This window comes from Phoxinus phoxinus, assembly GCF_949152265.1.
Source record: "Phoxinus phoxinus genome assembly, chromosome: 13".
Lineage (NCBI taxonomy): Eukaryota > Metazoa > Chordata > Actinopteri > Cypriniformes > Leuciscidae > Phoxinus > Phoxinus phoxinus.
The window spans coordinates 34,240,805-34,265,107 of record NC_136888.1 but is presented as its reverse complement, the minus strand read 5'-3'; the positions used below and the strand labels follow the sequence as shown (position 1 = coordinate 34,265,107).

The 24,303-nt window shown below is 36.1% G+C and overlaps 2 protein-coding genes across 4 annotated transcripts; both read left to right on the top strand.

Moving 5' to 3' along the window:
• Positions 1-76: 76 nt before the first annotated feature.
• Positions 77-18,242, top strand: pld4 (phospholipase D family member 4). Of its 3 annotated transcripts, none has more exons than XM_079634048.1 (12): positions 77-168; positions 860-885; positions 1,044-1,122; positions 3,347-3,522; positions 5,349-5,532; positions 6,480-6,600; positions 8,360-8,487; positions 10,528-10,746; positions 13,095-13,234; positions 15,277-15,442; positions 15,512-15,608; positions 17,496-18,242. In XM_079634048.1, the coding sequence occupies exons 2-12, from the start codon at positions 878-880 to the stop codon at positions 17,693-17,695; spliced, it is 1,518 nt and encodes a 505-aa protein (XP_079490174.1). In that variant the 5' UTR covers positions 77-168; positions 860-877; the 3' UTR covers positions 17,696-18,242. The 3 variants fall into 3 exon arrangements, with proteins under 3 accessions (XP_079490174.1, XP_079490176.1, XP_079490175.1); XM_079634050.1 differs by having other exon boundaries at positions 79-168; positions 10,528-10,728; XM_079634049.1 differs by lacking the exon at positions 77-168 and having other exon boundaries at positions 764-885.
• Positions 18,243-19,173: 931 nt separating this feature from the next.
• Positions 19,174-24,231, top strand: srp14 (signal recognition particle 14). Its single transcript, XM_079632903.1, has 5 exons — positions 19,174-19,292; positions 20,310-20,382; positions 21,225-21,337; positions 22,079-22,111; positions 23,768-24,231. The coding sequence occupies exons 1-5, from the start codon at positions 19,269-19,271 to the stop codon at positions 23,852-23,854; spliced, it is 330 nt and encodes a 109-aa protein (XP_079489029.1). The 5' UTR covers positions 19,174-19,268; the 3' UTR covers positions 23,855-24,231.
• Positions 24,232-24,303: the final 72 nt, after the last annotated feature.

The window sequence follows — 24,303 nt, the reverse complement described above, 5'->3', positions numbered from 1 at the left end:
GCTCCTGCACCTCCATATAAACGCTTGCATGAGCAACTGAAGCCCCGGTCCCGTTTCTGACGAAAGGAAAGTGAAACTCTGAGCAGTCGGGAGTTTCTGACACTCTTTCACGGTCTTTAGTGCCCGTGTGACGTGTGTGTTTGGACAAGCACAAGTGCACTGAATGAGGTATGAAATATTATTCAGCATGCATACAGTATATTATATATATTAAGTTATGTCTGAGTGTTAGACATTGAAGATTGTTGGAGGTTTTTCAAGAAAAAACTGCTTCTGTCTTTCTTTATTTCATGTTTATTTCTGAAATTTACTTGCAATTTCTGAGTGAAAATTGTTTAAAGCTTAATCCTATTCCAAATATTTTTCAGTGTGGTTTATTAACAAATGCTGCATTAAAATCTGTGCATTTAAATCCAAGCCTATAATCAACCTTTAATTGTGATCCTCCTTATGAAAAACAAATGCTAAAATTGCACATTTTAAAACCGATTTTGATGCATAAATGTGCTTTGAGTTGTCTTGTATAAATTAATCTGATTTCCTTCAATCAAAGTAAGATATTTGTTTTTTATGTCAAAGTTTAAGCACAGCTGAAGCTATTATTATATTATTATTTTAAGAGCATTTAGTTTATTTTGATAATACAGAGCATGTGTATTGTAAGTATTACCGGTGTATCTTTTTCAGAACTTGTTTATGTCAGTTAATTATATTTAAGATGTGATTATAGATGTTTGAAAGCCCCTTTGAACATTATACATGAGTGTTAAAGTGCCATAAAAAAAATTTAAAAAACAGAAATGAAAAGGGAAAGAGGAACTAATGACTATTTGAGAATATTTCCCTTTATTCACACAAGGACAAACACCTGCACGACATGTCTGAGTAAGTTCACTGCACTTTATCACGCATAACTATGTTTTGTGTTGATTTATCACAGAAATATAAACGTGTTTCATCTGTAAATTGGATGATTTAAGCTTTTAACTCCTTCTCTGAACAGTTAGTCGATGTCGATCAGCTTTTACATGTTCTACTTTTAGATCTTCACGTTTACGAGATGTTCAAAACCCGACCTCTTCGTATCAGAGCTTACATGACAATTATGTGTCGAATACCAAGGTAAGTGACGCTTTAAATGGGCTGTATGTAATAATATTTATGTATTAGTCTATGGCAAGCCGTTTTAGCTTTTATTCATTTCCAGGATATGAATTCTTGATATCAACAATTACATTTTCACTAGTTAAAATTAAAGTTATTGATATCAGGAATTAGATTTATACTAGTAACAATGGCAATTTTTGATATCAGGAATTACATTTCCACTAGTAACAATGCTAATTCTTGATATCAACAATTACATTTTTACTAGTTAAAATGTTAATTCTAGATATCAAGAATTTTATTTTTGATATCAAGAATTTAATTATTGATATCTGTAATTGTATTTTCACTAGTGAAATGTCACCATAGGCTGCCATTCAAAATCAATTGTTGATATCAAGAATAGATTTCTTACTAGTAGAAATGCAGTTTCACATATCAGAAATACAATTCTTACTAGTAAAAACCTTTATTTTTGATATCAAGAATTCAGTTGTCACTAGTTGAAATGTCTATTCTTGATATCAACAATTGAATTGCCACTAGTAACAATGTTCATTTTTTATATCAATAATTCCATTTTCACTAGTGACAATGTTAATTTCTGATATCATAAATGTGATTGTTACTAGTAAGAAAGCCATTTTAGATATCTGAAATATTATTGATATCAGAAATACATTTTCAGATATCAAAAATGAAAAATGTTACTAGTAGCAATTCAATTGTTGATATCAAGAATAGACATTTCAACTAGTGACAATTGAATTATTGATATCAGTAATTCACATTTTTACTAGTAACAATGTAATTATTGATATCAAAAATTATATTTCTACTAGTAAGAAATCAATTCTTGATATCAACAATTGATTTTGAATGGCAGCCTATGGTGACATTTCACTAGTGAAAATATAATTACAGATATCAACAATTCAATTGTTGATATCAACAATTACAATTTTGATATCAAGAATTCAATTGTTGATATCAAGAATTCAATTGTTGATATCAAGAATTCAATTGTTGATATCAACAATTACATTTTTGATATCAAAAAATATAATTCTTGATATCAAAAATGTAATTGTTGATATCAAGAATTCATATCCTGGAAATGAATAAAAGCTAAAACGGCTTGCCATATTAGTCACCTTTTATTGCCAATTTGTGAACAGCTTGTAACGAAACTTAAAAAACGAGATCTTCCTAGTTCCTATGGTAACTTTGTTATTATTAACCTTTATTTATCCAGGTTAACTGTTTGAGAACCACTTCTCATTTACAAACATGACCTGGCCAAGAGCCTACACAGAAATAGATCGAAACATACTGTAGTCTTACACATGACACACAGAAGCTATTAAAATTAGAGAGGTAACGTTAGACAGCAAAGAAGAAGAAAACGGTGTAGACGTTTTTTCCGGGAAAATCAAAATAATGTGACGGTTACGCGCGCTCCCGAGAACATCTCTTTTAATCACCTCATCTGTCGACGTTATGTCGGTGAATCGCAGATCTGGTTCAAACATATCCACATCGTGATCAGATTACTACTATTAATGTTTATTTAGTTACTGTGAGGAAAGCGCAGTATTTACATACCCAGTTAGCAAACGATCAACGTCTCGTGACATCGAAACAACGAACAAGTATCGAACATCGAAGTAACGTTTTACCGAAAATCGATCTAATTGGTTTGCTTTCCTAACGTTGAAACGATGTTGATTGGATTAAACGATGGTGTACAATAAACACATTTTATACTTGTTTTAAAAATCTCACACTTAATTATAGCTAATAGATAAATTAGCCTGTAGGCTATGGTAATAATTTATTAAACGCACACATCACATTCAATTATTGCTTTATTTTTAATACAAAAATATGAATTTACATACACGTTTTTAGAGCATACAACCAAGACTAATATAGAAAATTTACTCATACACAGAAATGAGTATAAAATTAAATTAAAGTCTAACATAATCTAATAAATGGCCTCAAGTTACAAATGAAGAGTGATATTTGCTCATGTTATTTTGTACCAAATGCGTATGACTTTTATTTTCAGTGGGGCACACGGCGCTGGGATGTTCGTTAACTATATCGCTGCAAAGATATCCGTTCACTATATCGCTAATAACAAGGGTTTCTGAATTCTGAAGATCATGAGTGGTCTCATCTACAGGTTTGATGATTTATATCTAATATGGACGTGATGTTTTTCTGTTTGCAGGGATCAAAGTGCTCCGTCTCTGTCCTGTTGGCCACTGGGTGTCTGATCGGTTTAGGCGTTATACTGGCCATCGTGGTGATAGAGAAACTAAAGAATGAAGATGAAATCAACGATGATTTGAGTCCCCATCACACACCGGCATGCTGTAACTACACCGTCCCCAATGAGCACAGCAGGTGCGCCAAGCCGCCAACTTCCTGTTTTCATGATTTCACTTCCTGTCACCTTCTGCACTTCTTGAGTTTAAGACGAGCTTCTCTTTGTCTCTTGATTTTGTTGACTACACGAGAGCTGACCTTTAGTTTAGATTCATCTTCATTTAACTTTTAAGAATTTTCCAAGTTCAATCCCCTCCAAACACAATATTATCATCAAACTGTTCACGTCATCACGTTTCTTTGTCCACTGGTATCACTCACATGTATGTCAATTTAAATTTAAATTTTCGGAGTACATGCAAAAATCTAATTTACAATTAGATTTATATGTGCTTAACTTTGCTGCTAAGTATAGAAGTTGTTCAGTTAATGCCCAATCAAATGTAGTTTGTAGACGCTTTGCCATTTGCTAAACTGTATTGTAAAAAATGTCATATTTTTGAATATATCACATTTATTAATTACTTGTGTTATTCAGCTGAAATATTTATAACAGACTGAAATATTTTAGTTTAATACAATATAATTTAACATTTATCAACCAGTATTTATTTGTCTGAAGTTTAATTTAACTGACATAAATGTAATGCTCCAATAGGCTTTGAGGCAGTTTTAATTAGATTCTATTTTCATTTAAATTATAGTTCAGGTTTTAGTAAAAAAAAAATTGTGTTTTGTAATTTTGTTATTTTTTTAAATGTTTATATCGTTTCATTACGATTTAGTTTTACTTATTTTAAGTACTTGTGTTGCCTTGGCAACTAGCTGAAATAAAAAAAACATTTTTAAATATATTTTATTTGTTAACATTTATTTTACTTTTAGTTAACAATAGCAACTCTAATAACTAATAATAAATAAAATAACCCTGATAATAAAAACCCAAATAAAAGTGTGTGTGTGTGTGTGTGTGTGTGTGTGTGTGTGTGTGTGTGTGTGTGTGTGTGTGTGTGTGTGTGTGTGTGTGTGTGTGTGTGTGTGTGTGTGTGTGTGTGTGTGTGTGTGTGTGTGTGTGTGTGTGTGTGTGTGTGTGTGTGTGTGTGTGTGTGTGTGTGTGTGTGTGTGTGTGTGTGTGAGAGAGAGAGTGAATCACTTAATGGTTATTTCAGGTAATAAAAATATATATATTTTTAAGATTTTAGATTAACAAAATTAACCCTAATAATAAAAACGTATTATATATTTTGTTTTTAATTTTATTTCAGGTAATGTTTATTTTGTTTTTAGTAATACGTTTTTTAAAAAGATTTTAGTTTATGATTTAGTAGAAATAACCTTAATAAAAATAAAGAAACAAAAAAATTATATATATATATTATTTATTTATTTTTATTAAGGTTAAAGAAATGTTTTCTTACATTTCTCTCAAAGCGGAGTTATTCAATGCTTAACTAACTTAAATAAAAATAAATAAAAAACTGAAATATATATATAAAAAAAAATTTTTAGTTAGTACAGCATTGAATAACTCCGCTTTGAGAGACATGTAAGGGAACTGTTATTTTTAGATCATGCTGTGGGGAACTTGTGTTGAGACTGAACTTTTATCCTGATAATAACTGCAGGCTTTATGACATAACCTTATCACATTTCCACGAGTAATGACTTCCACGAATGAAAACAAGTCAACCGTGTGTTTTCTGCTTCACTATAAAGAATAATTTAATATCGGTAATTCTTTCTAAGCGTGTATTTTTGGTGTCTTGATATTAATTATTAAATAGTGAAGCAGAAAACACACGGTTGGCTTGTTGTGGAAGTGTTGGTAGAAGTCATTACTCGTGATGATAACGTGTGCATGAAGCGAGTCTGTTCTGGACGTGAGCTGCTGTGTTTTCTCCCAGGATTGTTCTGGTGGAGAGTTTCCCAGTCAGTATGGATTACGGGAGAAACGCCAGCGCTGGGAAAAGCCTGTTTGAAGCCTGGAAGGATCTTCTGTCTTCGGCCACCGAACAGATCGACGTGGCGTCTTTCTACTGGTCTCTGACGGCCGACGACATCAACGTGAACTCCAGCACCGACCGAGCTGTGAGACTCGCACTCCACACTGTTAGACTCACGTGTGCATGTGGAAATACGGCTGCTTTTGGACTATATGATGCCATAAAGAACCGCATGCTTATTAAAGGGATAGTTCACTTTGAAATTAAATGTTGGTATGTTGTATCTTACCTGAAGTGCATCAAGATGTCGGTGTCTTTGTCTCCGCAGTAGTTTCAATGTTGATATTTTTGGGTCAAACCGTTCTTGTCTGTCAGTCATATAATGCAGGTCTATAGGCACTGTCTCCAAAAGCATGCAGAGAAAAGTCCACATTACACAATTCCCCATCGTAAGTGCACATTGATGGCCTAAGACACGAAACAAGTGGTTTGTGTGATAAAACCAACAGTATTTATATAGTTTTTACCTTTTGTAACACAACCACGTCCATCTGATCTGTTTACACCGGATTTCTTCCCCGGAAACTAATCTAACCGCCTTCGATTGGACGTTGCATTTTTAAACTCAGCAGAAACGCGTGTGATTGGCTGTACGGCTCAACGTGTGCCTTTGATTGGCCTGAACAATGAAGCGAGTCGTGTGTCGAGATAGAAGGCTTACAAACTGGGAATAAGTGAAAACTCAACACTCCCGGATGAGTTCGCGCGAGCTTAGGCCGTCAATGTGCACTTACCATGGGGAATTGTGTAATTTGGACTTTTCTCTGCATGCTTCTGGAGACAGTGCCTATAGACCTGCATTATATGACTGACAGACAAGAACGGCTTGACCTAAAAATATCAACATTGAAACTACTGCGGAGACAAAGACACCGACATCTTGATGCACTTCAGGGAAGATAAAACATACCAACATTTAATTTCAAAGTGAACTATCCCTTTAAGTACAGGACTCAAGTAAATGTACTTTTACTGTCCACCCCTGCCTTCATATTGAACCTTTTGATCGTCAACGTTGTGTTTGTGTCTCAGGGCAGAGAGATCTTAGAGGAGTTCAGAGCGTTACCGTCGAGGAACGTGTCTGTGCGAGTGGTGACCAGCATCCCGACCGTCGCTCGCAACTCAACAGACCTCAAAGTCCTGAAAGAAAACGGTCAGGAAATGTGCCTTCCATATAAAGACATGGATTATTTATCTTAAAGTCCCCCTGTGGTGGAAAAACTCGCTTTTAATGTTGTTTATGCGTCTGTGGTGTTTTTAATCTGCTTTAAGGCGAGACACTACGGGTGAATAGGGTACAATTTTAAAATAACAGATATCACCATGAAACTTCCTCAGTTGATTACTTACACAAGTTCATAAAAAAAAATTACAAGTTTTTGAAATTTGTACGTTTAATTATGCAAATTAGGCATTTTCTCATTAAATATGCGCAATTTTGCGTACATTTTCGGTAGATAGATCTGAACATATGATAAAGCCACTTTCAAAATTCTTTTTTCATTTTGATTACACACAAGATGAAAGAAGATGTTCAGAGGGATTTCAGGATATATGCTTTCATTACCTAGCAAATCTAAATATACTGTCCATAGCCTTAAAATATCAATTTTCGCCATATTTTTTTATTAAAATGTCCCATAAATCAGGCCAGGAATGATTTATTAACAAATCCCTCTGAACATATCTTCAGAATGCTGCTAAGTGTGTAACTGGAGAGTTTGGTGTACATCGGCTGAGATGTTTCAACTGGAGAATGACAAAAACACTAATTTTGAGAAAAAGGCATTTAAAGATTTGTAATGTAAAAAAATCATACTTTTTTAGTGGAAACAACTATTTACTGACACAATATCTTATCAAATCATTAGCAACAACAATACAAACCACCTAGATCACATCAAAACTTATAAACAGCATTTATGGCCTTTAACTGAGCAGAAAACAGTCAAAAACACACATTTGAGTGTCGGAGCGCGTCACGTGATGCTTCTGAACCAATCACGGCGACAGAAATTGACATCAGCCAATGAGATTTCGCTTTTAGGGTTAAATGCCCATTGTAATTTCACGATTGGTTGCTGATTAAAAGGAAATGACCATATTTGGATCCGACAGCATTGTACAGGAGAGAGAGAGCTTTCCAGCGGTGTGTGTGATTAAAGGAAGCAGAGAGAGATCGCGGAGCAGCGCGTTGGTTTAGAACGGCAACTTTTGTTGAATTTCGGATAAATCTACAGACGCAAATAGACAAAGTGTAGTAAAATAAAGACCTAAATGTGTATTTTTGACTTTTTTTCAGTCTGAAAGACGATGTTATTGAAGACAAATAGCCCAAAATCTCATAATTGACCAGTGAAAAAAAAACTATGTTTTTGCCTGCCGTGTCTCGCCTTAAGACAACCCATGTGTAAGTTCATAAGTGGACAGCATTGCTGAGTATTTTCTGCTTAAAACTGCAGTGAACCAAAGACAGTCTCAAAAACACGGTTTGAAATCGCTGGTGTTTCTGACGTCACAAACATGTAGCCAATCAGATCAACGTGTGATCGTCAACCAGTGGATCTCTGAGTGAGTGAGTGAGTGAGTGAGTGAGTGAGTGAGTGAGTGAGTGAGTGAGTGAGTGAGTGAGTGACTGAGTGGAGGCGGGCTCATTTGCATATTCATAGAACCGCGAATACTAAATGAGGCAAGGGTGTCGAGTTACATTCAAGATATTTTAAGGATATTAAAGGAAACGCGTTTAAATCAGTCATTTAGGTGATCACAGATGAGTTTTAAGTGATAAAATGATCGACTACTGGGGGACTTTAAATAATTAGTCGCAAATCTTTTTTCAACACTTCCATGATTAACTTCTGAAATGAATCCTTATTTCCTTTAGTCCTGACTGTGTGTGTTTCTTCATGCAGGAATACAGATACGACGAGTGAACTTCGGCCGCTTGACTAAAGGAATCCTTCATACTAAGTTCTGGATTGTGGACGGGAAACATGTTTACATCGGCAGCGCCAACATGGACTGGAGATCTTTAACGCAGGTCCGAACTGAAGTCTGCATTCGTACATTCAACACACTTCTATCAAACGTGATTTACAGCAGACGAGCTTCAGCAATTAGTTCCAGTTTTCCCAATATACACTGCCATGTTTATTAGAATGAAGCTGTCACAAACTTTGAAAGACTTAAGTTTGGTCTCATTTATAAGAGTAGATTATTGTTGAAGTAAAAAAAAAGTTAAAGTGCAACCGAAACCAAACATTTTAGGGGTTCAAGTTTCTGAAAATGATTTATGAACATTACAGGTGAAACTGGAAAAAGTAGAATATGGTGCAAAAGTTCATTTATTCCAGTAATTCAACTTAAAAGGTGAAACTAATATATTATATAGACTCATTACATGCAAAGTGAGATATTTCAAGCCTTTATTGGTTATAATTGTGATGATTATGGCTCAAAAGTAGAATATTGTGAAAAGGTTGTCATAAGCTGTAAGCCATAATCATCAAAATTATAACCAATAAAGGCTTGAAATATCTCACTTTGCATGTAATGAGTCTATATAATATATTAGTTTCACCTTTTAAGTTGAATTACTGAAATAAATGAACTTATTCCCTTATTACTTATTATATTAATATATAAATAAATTCTCATTTTTCAAGTTTCACCTGTATTTTACATAAAATATATATTTTATGAAATATGATGAACTCTAAAACTGCTAGAAAATCAAAGTCATAAATCTAAATAAGTCGTGATCCAAATTTGAGGTTGATATCTAAAAAAAAAAATGCTTTCAGTGAGTTTGTTTGGGGCGCAGTAACACATTTCCCCATTAGATGCAGCAAAACTCGGATTTGGGATTTGCAGTAGTCTTTCTCTCTCAAATATTACACACACACACACATATATACACACACACATTTTTTTTATAACGCATACAAACCACACCTGACATCCATACCAATCAGTGATGCGCGGGTTGATCCAAAATGAGCGGTCACCCGCGGTTACGAGTCATCCAAAAATATTTTTAATGATATTCGGGTCGCGGTCGGTCAGGTCGTTTGAAATAAAGATGCCAATTAAACGTTTGTAATTTATATAGTACTAGACACAATTTTCTATGAAATACATAGGCCTACGCTTTATTGTCTGCATTCAGCACCCCTAGTTCCTCCGTCTATGGCCCAATGACGCTACTATGAGCATTTACTAGCTACTTTTAAAAAACGTGGGTCAGGAAGCAGGTCGGGTACTATGTTTATTTCTTTTTTTTTGCGGTCCGAGTTGCGGGTGGGTTAGTTGAAAACGCCGGTCGGGTGCGGGTTGTTTATACATTGACCCACGCATCACTGATACCAACACACCCACACAATTATCGCTGCACAATTTATATAATTGACTCTATAATATGCAGAAGCAGAAAACAGGAATAAAGTGAGTGTTTGCTTTATAGGCCAAACCTGAGAAAATGACACCATCTGGTAAAAAAATAGTAAAAATGTACATTTTAAACCCTTGTTAACAGAATGAAAGTCTGTGAGCAAAGATCGATACGCATCATTTTATAGTTTAATGGCCCTGGGATTAAAAATTGGATTCAATGGGGACATTTTTGTCCAAAAGGTCCTGAGAGGAACTATTTTGTGTTACTGGTGTAAAATAGATTTATTAAAGGAAATGGGCGTGAAATAGTCAAATTCCAATAAAAATACACACCTGTACCAATATGTATGCAGTTGGCATTTACACAGGCAAAATTATCACACAAAAAAATGAAAGAAAAAAAAACATAAAAATGTCCATATGGTTGCAAAAATGGAAGAGCTGGAAGATGTTTGGAAAGTTGTGATATTTTCAGCAGTCTCTAATTGTGTGTGTGTGTGTGTGTGTGTGTGTGTGTGTGTGTGTGTGTGTGTGTGTGTGTGTGTGTGTGTGTGTGTGTGTGTGTGTGTGTGTGTGTGTGTGTGTGTGTGTGTGTGTGTGTGTGTGTGTGTGTGTGTGTGTGTGTGTGTGTGTGTGTGTGTGTGTGTGTGTGTGTGTGTGTGTGTGTGTGTGTGTTAACCCTCTCCAGGTGAAAGAGCTCGGTGTGGTGATCTATAACTCCACTGGTTTGGCTGCTGACCTGCACAAGATCTTCCAGTCGTACTGGGTCATGGGTCGGTCCAACGCTTCCCTCCCGGACCCGTGGCCGTCCTCCTACGAGACCTCCATCAACCAGGAGCATCCGCTGCCACTCGAGCTCAGCGGTGTGGCCAGCCGAGTGTACATCACGGTGAATACACTCGCTCAGGTCATCACGGCTCACAGACACACACTCGTTTAGGCCGTGTGTTTAGCGGAGAGCGTTTAGGTATTTTTTCCAGTTGAGACGCTTTGCTTATGATACGGAATATCCGCGAAAGTGTTACTAGCATCTCATTTCATACATATTTTGTTTCTGTGTTGATTCTATATTAAAATGTCGATACAATGTAATGTATTTTCTCTGGCTTTTAAATTCTTTTGTTCCGTTATTACGCGTGTTGTTTCATCCGTTGACACAGTACAAGCAGAATATGGCGGTTGGTCGGTGTGGTATTAGTCCCGCCCCTCCTCCACTGTGATTGGACGGTTGGAATAATATGGATATATTGGGATATCGGATACTCCCATTTTTGGTACTCACCGATACAGAAAACCGATACCAGTATTTTCACTGCATTTCTAAGTTTTAAATGTATAGATTAACCAAAAGAATATAAGTCATATTAGTTGGCTTAATTTGTTCATGAAATATATATTTCCTTCAGTTATTTTCATGCTTAATTAAGCCTGCTAAAATTAATTGTATGAGCTTCTGTTACTTTCACTGTTCATTCTATTGCCCTATCATATTTTATCTGTCATTTAATAGCACAGCACATATTTAGAGCAGCTCCAGAAGGGCTCAGTGCTGAGGATTGGGTCAGAAATGTTTAGACACCAGTGAAATATCAATTCTTTATTCCAATTTTGACTTCAACAAAAGCTACAGTACCAGCCTAATTATTGTGATTATTTAAAACATTATTAAAGACAAGTATCGGTATAAGTACCCGGTATCGGTGCATACCTAGTTATTATGCGTGTTGTTGTCGTCTGTTGACGTTGTACAAGCAGTCCCGCCCCTCCTGGTATTAGTCCCGCCCCTCCTCCATTGTGATTGGACGGTTGGGTAAGAAGTGACAGTGATTAGCGCTGCGTTTTACATTCTTCAACTCTCGACGACCTGTCAAAATCGCTCAGCGCCTCGTTACGCTCCCACTGAAAACAATTAAAAAATACTCCAGCCGTGTGAAAAAATGCTTTTGGTGGACTTACTGTGTTTTAGAGATAATTGTTGACATTATGCGCCAGAGAAACAAGCGGATTTACTTATTGCAGAGTTAATGAAAGTTATCATGAGCATTGTAATGTTTGAAAGACCGGGAAGATTTTAAAACGAGCCGTTCATTTCTAAATATGCAAGATCTTTCCTTCATGCTGTGGAAATACAAACCAGAAGACGCTTAAAAAGGGGCGGAGCTACATGAGGTCTATTATAATACTAGTTCTGATTGGATGAGGCGTGTTTGACACACATTCTATACTAATGTTGCTTGGCAGTCAGTTATTGATTATTACTAAAACTATTGAAAATCATTCGGTGAAATAAAGCTGAAAAACATATATAAATATTAGATGGGAAAAACATTAATTAAAATTAGAAATGTCGCCTTGAAGTATTAAAATTATAAAAATTTAAGCAAAAATAAATTAAAGGTATATAAATAAATAAATAAAAAGTAATAAAAAAATCACACCTAAATAAAAATGTTATTAAATGCTATAATGGTTATTGCCTATTAAGGTTGTATTTATTAATGTAACAATTTATTGAATATCTGCACCTTTTACTATAGTGATGTCATCCTGTTCCTGGGTTTTTAATGATCAGCTGATCCTGATATCTACAGACTAATCCGTGATATGATGTTGATATTTATTACAGCAAATGAGATGTGCATTATTCACACAATATTTACTCAGTTCACTACAAAAATTACAAATATAAATGGTTATCTAAATGAAATCCAATAGTTTAAAAATGGTGAAATGTTGGCAAATTAACTGGTGATATGAACAACTACTTAAAAAAAAATAAAAAATTATTGAATTCAGCATGGACGCATTAAATTGTTCAAAAAATTTAAAAACATTACATAATAATGTTTATGTAATGTAACAATGTAATGACATTTATAATGTTACAATATATTTTTATTTCAAATAAACGCTGTTCTTGTAGAACTTTCTATTCATCAAAGAATCCTGAGAAATAAAATGCATCTCAGTTTACAGAAAAATATGAAGCAGCAAAACTGTTTTCAACACTGATAATAATCATAAATGTGTCTTGATCATCAGATCATCATATTACACTGATTTCTGAAGGATCATGTGACACTGAAGACTGGAGTAATGATGCTGAACATTCAGCTTTGATCACAGGAATAAATTACAATTTACTGTATATTCACATAGAAAACAGATGATTTACTTTATAATAATATTTCACAATTTTACTGCATTTTTGATCAAATAAATGAGCAGAAGAGCTTCATCTCTCCTCTTCCTCAGGCCTCTCCGCCTGCGTTCTGTCCCGTCTCTCGGACCCGAGACCTTGATGCCATCCTGTCGGCCATCGGAGACGCGCAGGACTTCATACACGTGGCAGTCATGGAGTTTTATCCCGCATCCAAATACTTCCATCATCACGGGTGAGGGAGTCACTAGTCAAGTCAGCTTTATTTCTACTCAAGTCAGCTTTATTGATTCGCCCAGTTACAAAACAAGTGAAGTCGTTATGAGTGAGTCATTGAATCCTTCATTCAAGAGATTCACTTAACTTTGATTCGCCCATTTACAAAACAAGTGAAGTCGTTATGAGTGAGTCATTGAATCCTTCATTCAAGAGATTCACTTAACTTTGATTCGCCCATTTACAAAACAAGTGAAGTCGTTATGAGTGAGTCATTGAATCATTCATTTAAGAGATTCACTTAACTTTGATTCATCCAGTTACAAAACAAGTGAAGTCGTTATGAGTGAGTCATTGAATCCTTCATTTAAGAGATTCACTTATCTTTGATTCGCCCAGTTACAAAACAAGTGAAGTCGTTATGAGTGAATCATTGAATCCTTCATTCAAGAGATTCACTTATTTTTGATTCGTCCAGTTACAAAACAAGTGAAGTCGTTATGAGTGAATCATTGAATCCTTCATTCAAGAGATTCACTTAACTTTGATTCGCCCATTTACAAAACAAGTGAAGTCGTTATGAGTGAGTCATTGAATCCTTCATTCAAGAGATTCACTTAACTTTGATTCGCCCATTTACAAAACAAGTGAAGTCGTTATGAGTGAGTCATTGAATCATTCATTTAAGAGATTCACTTAACTTTGATTCATCCAGTTACAAAACAAGTGAAGTCGTTATGAGTGAGTCATTGAATCCTTCATTTAAGAGATTCACTTATCTTTGATTCGCCCAGTTACAAAACAAGTGAAGTCGTTATGAGTGAATCATTGAATCCTTCATTCAAGAGATTCACTTATCTTTGATTCGTCCAGTTACAAAACAAGTGAAGTCGTTATGAGTGAATCATTGAATCCTTCATTCAAGAGATTCACTTATCTTTGATTCGTCCAGTTACAAAACAAGTGAAGTCGTTATGAGTGAGTCATTGAATCATTCATTCAAGAGATTCACTTAAAAATCTGATTTATCCAGTCATGAAACAAATTAAGTCTTTATGAGTGTGTCATTGACTCATTAATTCAAGAGATTCACTTAAAACTTTGATTCGTCCAGTTACAAAACAAGTGATGTTTTTGTGAGTCAGAGTGAGTCATTGAATCATTCATTTAAGAGATTCACTTAACTTTGATTCGCCCAGTTACAAAACAAGTGAAGTCGTTATGAGTGAGTCATTGACTCATTAATTCAAGAGATTCACTTAAAACTTTGATTCGTCCGTTACAAAACAAGTGAAGTTTTTGTGTGTGAGTCATTGAATCATTAATTTAAGAGGTTTGTTCAAAAACACTGATTTGTCCAGTAATAAAATAAGTGAAGTGTTTTTAAGTCATTGAGTCGTTAATTTAAGAGATTCACTTAAAACTTTGATTCGCCCAGTTACAAAACAAATGAAGTCTTAATGAGTGAGTCATTGAATCATTAATTCAAGAGATTCGTTCAAAATGCTGATTTGTCTAGTAATAAAATAACCCATTTATGAGTGAGTCATTGAATCATTCATTTGAAAAATTAAAATTAATATGTTTTACTACAGACTGCATCACTGAGCATTTTGTTAGAATCTCGTCTAGTAAATGACTTATTTTGTTTAGTTCTCCGTTCAGAATCATGATCTCTATTTAAAAAAAAATGGTGATTCTCAATGCGTGTGTGTGTGTGTGTGTGTGTGTGTGTGTGTGTGTGTGTGTGTGTGTGTGTGTGTGTGTGTGTGTGTGTGTGTGTGTGTGTGTGTGTGTGTGTGTGTGTGTGTGTGTGTGTGTGTGTGTGTGTGTGTGTGTGTGTGTGTGTGTGTGTGTGTGTGTGTGTGTGTGTGTGTGTGTGTGTGTGTGTGTGTGTGTGTGTGTGTGTGTGTGTGTGTGTGTGTGTGTGTGTGTGTGTGTGTGTGTGTGTGTGTGTGTGTGTGTGTGTGTGTGTGTGTGTGTGTGTGTGTGTGTGTGTGTGTGTGTGTGTGTGTGTGTGTGTGTGTGTGTGTGCGTGTGTGTGTGTGCGTGTGTGCACAGGTACTGGCCGGTCATCGAAGACGCCCTGAAGCGCGCGGCCTTCGAGAGGAACGTGTCCGTGAGTCTGCTGGTCAGCTGTGGCCGGGACACGGACCCGTCCGTCTGGCCTTTCCTGCGGTCGCTGGACGCTCTGCGCTCGCCGGCGCTCAACATCAACATCGCAGTGGTGAGTCGAGCACGCGCGGGAGGGTGACGCCGGTACAGATCTGTGTTTAAACGCCGTTTCTCTGCACAGAGGCTGTTCATTATCCCAGTGGGGAACCAGTCGCACATCCCCTACACCAGAGTCAACCACAACAAATACATGGTGACCGATAGAGTGGCGTATGTAGGTGAGTCATTTCTCTTTTACTCTCGTGACTATAGCAATTTAATGAAATGTTGATGCTAAAAGAGCTATTAAGAGCTAAAAATGTACTATAATTATCTGTGCTTTAATAATATATATATATATATATATATATATATATATTATATATTATAAGTAGTGCAGTGAAATCGATTAATCGCATCTAACAAAAGTTTGTAAGTATATAGTGTGTGTGTGTGTATATATATATATACGGGTGAAACTCAAAAAATGTGAATATCGTGCAAAAGTTCATTTATTTCAGTAATTGGCATCACAGCCATTACCGGTACATATTTAAAACAGTAATATCCTATACTAAACCTAAACTAATCTTGGCCATCTATATATCATATATATATTTGGTGACTGATTTTCAAAATAAATGACAGAGGAGCCGTAATGTATCAATTTGCAACAAGAATATGTTCATACTCCTCAGGCGTGTTCAGACCTTTATTTTGAAATAGTGATGAACATGAAAAATCATGAAAGAATGGTAGAAACCTCAGTTTGTTTTCATGCCAAGAGTTCAAAAGATAGCATCCGTTCAATTATTTTAGAAAAAAAGCTCTGAAAATGTTTTAAATATGAAGAAAACAGCGGCAGTGGCTCAGTGGTTCATGTAGGTTGTCTACAAACTGAAAGGTTGGTGGTTCGATCCCCGGTTCCACTGGACCAAGTGTCGAGGTGTCCATGAGCAAGACACCTAACCCCAGCTGCTCCCGACGAGCTGAGTGGCGCCTTGCACGGCTGACACCGCCGTCGGTGTATGAATGTATGAGTGAATGGGTGAATGAGAGGCAAATTGTAAAGCGCTTTGGTGGCCATGGGTCTATGAAAGCGCTATATAAATGCAGTCCATTTACCATTTACCAAAACAATAATAGATTCAGCATTAGTGATGTGGCGGCGAGCTATAATGCACATACGTGATCTTCTGTGTTTCTTAGAGGTTGAATTCATTTCAAAATCTGCCAAACTTCCAACACTACTTCTGAATAGGATGTCTACTTCATAAATTGTAAAAATAATGGTTCAGACTCAAACAACATATGGAGATGGAGGCGCCCTTATATGGGCAGTAATGTCCACTAGTGGAGAAGTGTGGTACTGCGCCCAAACTAAATCTCAATGAACGCTCATCTTCTGAGATATCAACCTAACATTTGAAACACAACTTGTTCAGATTTTTGGCTTCTTTTTTTTTCTTCTTTTTTTTGCATTTTTAGAGTCTCCCAGGTTTTGAAAATATATATTTTATATAAAATATGAATAATTAAATTTTTAACATTGAGTTTATGAAAATGTACAAACTTCTATAACTTTTTTTCTGTTTGACTTTCTTAATTTATTTCACTTCTACAAAAATCTGCCAAATATCTTATTTAAAACAAGACCAATCTTACATCTATATTCCAAAGCATTCTTGAATTACAACCATTTAAATTCGAAATGTGCATTTTCATGTCTATTAAAAAAAAGGGGCGTGCTGCTTAAGGGGTTAAAAGGTGAAACTAATATTATATAGACTCATTACATGCAAAGTGAGATATTTCAAGCCTTTATTTGTTATAATTTTGATGATTATGGCTTACAGCTTATGAAAACCTTTTCACAATATTCTAATTTTGAGTCATAATCATCAAAATTATAACAAATAAAGGCTTGAAATATCTCACTTTGCATGTAATGAGTCTAAATAATAATATATTAGTTTCACCTTTTTAAGTTGAATTACTGAAATAAATTAACTTTTGCACCATATTCTCATTTCTCCAGTTTCTCCTGTATAATAGTTCTGATATGTATGTGTTTATGAACCACTGACCCGGAGCTTCTGCACCCCCGCTGCTGTGTCTGTGTTCAGGCACGTCTAACTGGTCAGCTGACTACTTCAACTCCACTGCCGGAGTGGGCTTGGTGGTTTCCCAGGATGCTTTGCAGGGAAACTCGTTCCATCATGAGTTGCGGGCCGTGTTTGAGCGAGACTGGAGCTCGCCGTTCTCCGTGCCGCTCGCCGCGCTCGAGCCGAACCGGGACTGTGTGTTCTCCAGACCCGCGCCGTAGATCGCCTCACACAGACACCTCACGTCTCTTTAAAAGCATTAAACTTGAAATATTAAGTCGCATATATCTCGCATGTCGTAATATTTGTAGCATTATATATGTATTATTTGCATGTCTCTAAATAAGGGAAGCCTTTTGGCCATTTCAGTTGAACAATTTATTTTCTAATTCAATAATGTCATTATTATAAATAATTGAATTTAATAACATTTCAGTGTTTTTCATTTTCAGTGTTTCAACTTGATATATATATATATATATATATATTTTCATTGTTAAGGTTTGTGTATTTCATTGTAATTGTATACAAAAAATAAACATTTTCAGAATTTTTTTATCAGCATTTTCTCCTCAAATAATTACTTAATTTACTAATACATATGTATATAAAGTCACTTGGAATTTTTTTTTTTTTTAGGTTGACTTATTGTTGATTGTGGTATTCATTGTTAATTTTTTTTATTCTTTTATGTATATTTACTATGTAAAGCACTTTGAGAAGCTGCATTAAAGGCACTATATGAAATAAACTTATATATATAAGTGCAAAAGGTTCATTTATTTCAGTAATTCAACTTAAAAGCTGAAACTAATATATTATATAGACTCATTACATGCAAAGTGAGATATTTCACGTTTTTATTTGTTATAATTGTGATGATTATGGCTTACAGCTTATGAAAACCCCAAAATTAGAATATTGTGAAAAGGTTTTCATAAGCTGTAAGCCATAATCATCACAATTATAACAAATAAAAATGTGAAATATTTCACTTTGCATGAAATGAGTCTATATAATATTTTGCTTCTTAATATAAACTTTTGCACGATATTCAAATTTTTCAAGTTTCACCTGTATGTAAAAGGCCTATAATACAAAGTGCAGCGTTATATATATATATATATTAGGGCTGTCAAAAGATTAATCGCGATTAATCGCATCCAAAATAAAAGTTTGTGTTTACATAATATATGCGTGTATACTACTGTGTATATTTATTTATATATATAAAAACACACACAATCATGTATATATTTAAGAAAAACTGTTTATATTTATATATAATATAAATGTATAGGCTATACAGTAAATAAATGCAATTATTCCTTAAATATATACATGAATGTGTGTGTATTTATACATAATAATTCTACACAGTATACACACATATATTATGTAAACAAACTTTTATTTTGGATGCGATTAATATATATATATATATTGGCGGGATTCCCGATGCTGATGACCGTTAAATCGCGTCATCACAGTCTGTGAAAAGGGTCCGTTGAGTACATGAGGAAGTGTACAACATTCCACACTCCGTTTATTCAGGTTAATTAACTCCAAATAGCGCATTTTTTTAGCATCAACACAAGAGTTTACTACAGTAAAAGCAAAGTAAATCATCCTGTAGCGACGTGGAACTGGCGCCGCTAGAGGGCGGTAGTGACGTAACGCGCTTGTGTTTCGCGCGCAGGAAGAAGAAGCGCGTGAAGGGGCGGAGCTTCAGTGCAGCTGAGCGACGTGTTCTAATCATCGAGCTGTCTGTTAGCAGTTCACATCACCGAAGATATGGTGCTATTAGAAAACGACGCGGTAAGATCACTTTATATCTCATAATCTGCGTTTATCAGATGATAATACGCACGTACTGTACAAGAGATTCAGGGATTTCGTGTTTAATCGGACGGCGTCGAGTCCAGACATGTTAGCAAGCTAAAGCACACACACTCCCCACACTGGACTCTGCGGCTGGAATGTCGAAGAACGAATTAATGTCGCTTATTTCAGGGTCTTTTAAAGTATTCGTGTTGTTAATTATTAAAAACAATGGTAAAGTAAGTCAACTAATGCCTTCTAGACCCTACATGGACATTTCTGCTTCGTTTTAATAGGAAAAATCAAAGTGTTCCGTTCGTTTTATGATCATAATAAAGTATAGATGTGATTAATTACCTGATAAAGAGATATTAAAATTGATCAGCAAGTTGTAATCTTGAAGTACAGCTGTACAGGAGCTAAACATACGTTACATTACAGTGTGTTCACATAAGGTCAGATATATGTGTGTGTGTGTGTGTTTAAATAAGTTTAAAAAAAGTCATAATAGAAAAATAAAAGCATATGACTTGATAAATCAAACATTACTTTTTTAATATTACTATTATAATAGTAATGTTATAATTTTATTCATATTGTACTATCCCCTTTATTTGTTATTTTTAAATATTTTTATATTTATGCATTGATTTATTTTTAGTTTATTTATATAATTGCCACATGTATTTATTTCTACAACTGTTTATTTATTTGTATTATTTCTTATAATGCCATATGTTGAGTTAAAGCAGCTTATGTATATTTCTCAGCATGTTTAGTCGAGTTATGAGAATATTTTACTGGGGAAAAAGTGCTTATTAACTTGTTAGAAATGTTGACACACATTACAGTGTTTATGATCTACATGCAGGGATTATGTTCTGGGGAGCAGCGCTCATTCACTTTAATTCAATTATTAAATTGTGGAGCATGTCAGATATGTGAGTATTTTTCATGTTTATGATTGTGTGTGTGTGTGTGTGTGTGTGTGTGTGTGTGTGTGTTTCTCTGCAGTTTCTCACTGAACTCACGCGTCTGTTCCAGAAGTGCAGGACCAGCGGCAGCGTCGTCATCACACTGAAGAAGTGTACGTCACTCTCACTGAGACACACACACACACACACACTCACTGACACACACACACTCACTGACACACACTCTCACTGAGTCTGACACACACTCTCACTGACACACACATACACACACACACTCTCACTGACACACACATGCACACACTCACTGACACACACACACTCTCACTGAGTCTGGCACACACACTCTCACTGAGTCTGACACACACTCTCACTGACACACACATACACACACACACTCTCACTGACACACACACACCACCACCACGTCATCCAAGATGTTCATGTTTCTTTTCTTCAGTCGAAAAGAAATGCAGGTTTTTGAGGAACACACTCCAGGATGTTCTCCATGTAGTGACTTCAATGGTCCAGCGGGTCGAAGGTCCACTTTCCAGCGTGATGACGTAATGCGTGCCGCATCTCAGAGATGTACAAGACGGGCTTTTGTAGTTAAAAAAATATATAATTTAGATTTTTTGTTATAAAATGTCTGCTTGTGTGTCTAGATAAGACTCTTATCGCTCGGCTGGGATCGTGTCGAGACTTTGAAGCTGAAACTCACATCTGGACCTTCGACCCGCTGGTTGCCATTGAAGTCCATTATATGGAGACTTATCAAAAACCTTAATTTCATTTTGACTGGAGAAAGAAACGCATGAACATCTTGGATGACGGGAGGGAGAGTCAATTATAAAGACATTTTTATTTGAAAGTGAACTAATCCTTTAATAATAACAACAGCCCAGGCGTTGACATTGTGAACTCTTCACAGTGTTGTTGATATTTTAAGTCGAGTTGTTGATATTGTAAGTGTGTGTGTGTGTGTGTGTGTGTGCAGATGATGGCAGGACGAAGCCGGTTCCCAGGAAAGGCCATCCGGAGACGTTTGAACCGGCCGACAACAAGTGTCTCATCAGAGCCTCAGAGGGCAAGAAGAAGATCAGCACAGTGGTGAGAACGTGTGTGTGTGTGTGTGTGTGTGTGTGTGTGTGTGTGTGTGTTCTCAAATGCAGAAATTAACACATATGTGACCCTGGAGCACACACCAGTCTGGAGCCGCACGGGTATATCTGTGGCAATAGCAACTATACATTGTATGGGTCAAAATTATCCATTTTTCTTTTATGCCAAAAATCATGAGGATATTAAGATCATGTTCCATGAAGATATTTAGTAAATGTCCTACCGTAAATATATAAAACATGTATTTTTGTGAGTGAATGCAGCACAATCGTGAACATAAATGCACAACTTTAAAGGAGATTTTCTCAATGTTTACATTTTTTTGCTCCTCAGATTCCAGATTTACAATAGTTGTGTCTCGACCAAATATTGTCCTATCCTAACACACCACACATCAATGGAGAGATTATTTATTCAGCTTTATATGATGTATACATATCAATATCATAAAATGTACCCATGTGACTGGTTTTGTGGTCCAGGTTCACATATATGACTTGACAAAACAAACACAATTTAGTTCTGAATTTATTTTTGTCACTGAATTTTACCCATTTATTTGTTTTTTGATTATTTTCATATTTAAATATCGCCACATGTATTCATTTCATCAATATAATGTAGCACAATGTTTTGATTTATCCCGTAATTGTTCTTCTCACTCATGAAGTGAAGTTGTTTTCAGAAGCGATGTTTATTCTTTAACCTTCGCTTTACTGTGTGTTTCAGGTCAGCACCAAAGAAGTCATAAAGTTTCAAATGGTGGGTCATATTACATTCATAAAGCTTTATTTATATCATTTTCTGGTGCTTGCAACATCTATATGTTAAATCAGCTCGATATTGACTGGCATTTTAAAATAATCAGTAGTATTTTTCCTCATATCAGTTTGTAACTTGAATTTTTCTGAATGTTGACCAGAAATTATTCAGATACTATAGTTCATTATGTAAGTGAGGAGAGCAAAATAAAGAAAACTGTGACATATTATATCCAAAAACACTTCATACAGCGACTACCAGTAAAAATTATAAACATTTGTGACCAGAACTGATTGGGCCACTTATGGCGCTTTTTTCACTGCACAGTACCAGCTCGCCTTGGCTCGCCTCGCCTCGACTTTGTTTGGTTTTCCACTGTGTAAAAGTTGTACCAGTACCTGCTTCCAGGGACTTTTTTTCGTATCACCTCCGGCGAGGTTCTAAGCGAGCTGAGGCGATACTAAAACGTGACGTGACACACGGGAGACTGCTGATTGGTCAGCGAGAATCGTCACTATTCACTGCGCCATCATTGCACGCGCCAGACGGAGTATCCTGAATAACCCCGGCATTTTTAAATAGTTTTGCCAGAGATTGCGTGATATACCCATTACTAATATTATGTAAAACAGCATACACTCGATTTCCTCCATTGTCCTGTGTGTGTGGGTAGCGGGTGTGTGTCGCGTCGCTATGACGAGCACCAGGTACTATTGTGGAAGTACTATATGCAATGGAAAACGGAGCGAAACGCGAGCCGAGACGAGCTGAGTCGAGTCGAGCTGGTACTGTGCAGTGGAAAAGCGCCATTAGAGCTGATCATGTGTTCTTCAGTGTTTTGTCTGTAACTGCTAATGCTCTTTTCACACACACACTGAAGCATTGCTTGCTCACTGGTTGAGCTAAACTGGTATTATCTAATTGTGTAGTTAAATTTACCAGCTGACAGATATTCAACATAATTCGTGTGTGTGTGTGTGTGTGTGTGAGACAGTCTAACAGAAGTGTGTGTGTGTGAGAGTCTAACAGAAGTGTGTGTGTGTGTGTGAGACAGTCTAACAGAAGTGTGTGTGTGAGACAGTCTAACAGAAGTGTGTGTGTGTGTGTGTGTGTGTGTGAGACAGTTTAACAGAAGTGTGTGTGTGTGTGTGTGACAGTCTAACAGAAGTGTGTGTGTGTGTGTGAGACAGTTTACCAGAAGTGTGTGTGTGTGTGTGTGTGTGAGACAGTCTAACAGAAGTGTGTGTGTGTGTGTGTGTGTGTGTGTGTGTGTGTGTGTGTGTGTGAGAGTGAGACTGTCTAACAGAAGTGTGTGTGTGAGACAGTCTAACAGAAGTGTGTGTGAGAGAGTCTAACAGAAGGATGGACAAAACCTGTCAAATGTCGTGTGTGTGTGTGTGTGTGTGTGTGTGTGTGTGTGTGTGTGTGTGTGTGTGAGAGACAGTCTAACAGAAGGATGGACAAACCCTGTCAGATATCAACTGAGTTCTGCTCATATTTTATTACCATTTTATTAACTATAGCGAATATTAACTGATAAAGTGATAAATGCTGGTTTGACTGTATATTGTTTCTGAAATGTTGGTTTGACTGACGTGAACTGGTTTGACTGTATATTGTTTCGGGAAGACTGACGTGAACTGGTTTGTTCTCCAGGCGTATTCGAACTTGTTGCGAGCGCACATGGACGGCCTGAAGAAGAAAGACAAGAAGAGCAAAAGCAAGAAAACGAAAGCCACATAGTGACGGACAGTGGAGTGAGAGACAGGTGTGCACGATTCATTCAACACGGGCCAGTGCCACTCCGCCTTCCCATCAGCCCCGGCTGACGCCAGTGACGCCGGCAGGAAGTGACATCATCAGGAAGAACCCGCCAACGTTCGACATCTGCGTCGTCTTCACGTGATTTAATGACCGTTTTCAGTTCGTTAGGGAGTTAATTGGATGCAGATCATGTTGTCCTTCAATATATTAGTTTATATTTCAAGCCATATTTTGATTTTAAACAGCGAGTGAACAAACATGAGGGTCAGTGACTTCCTCCTCACGTTCAAATGATAATTCAAGCCCATTTATTGATTTTTTTTTGCCACTTTTTCTTATTTCGAGATGAATGAAAACTACTCGTTGCAAATAAATTATTTCTTTTATTGAGTTTGACATCATTGGTTCCCTCATCGTGAGAAACCCCA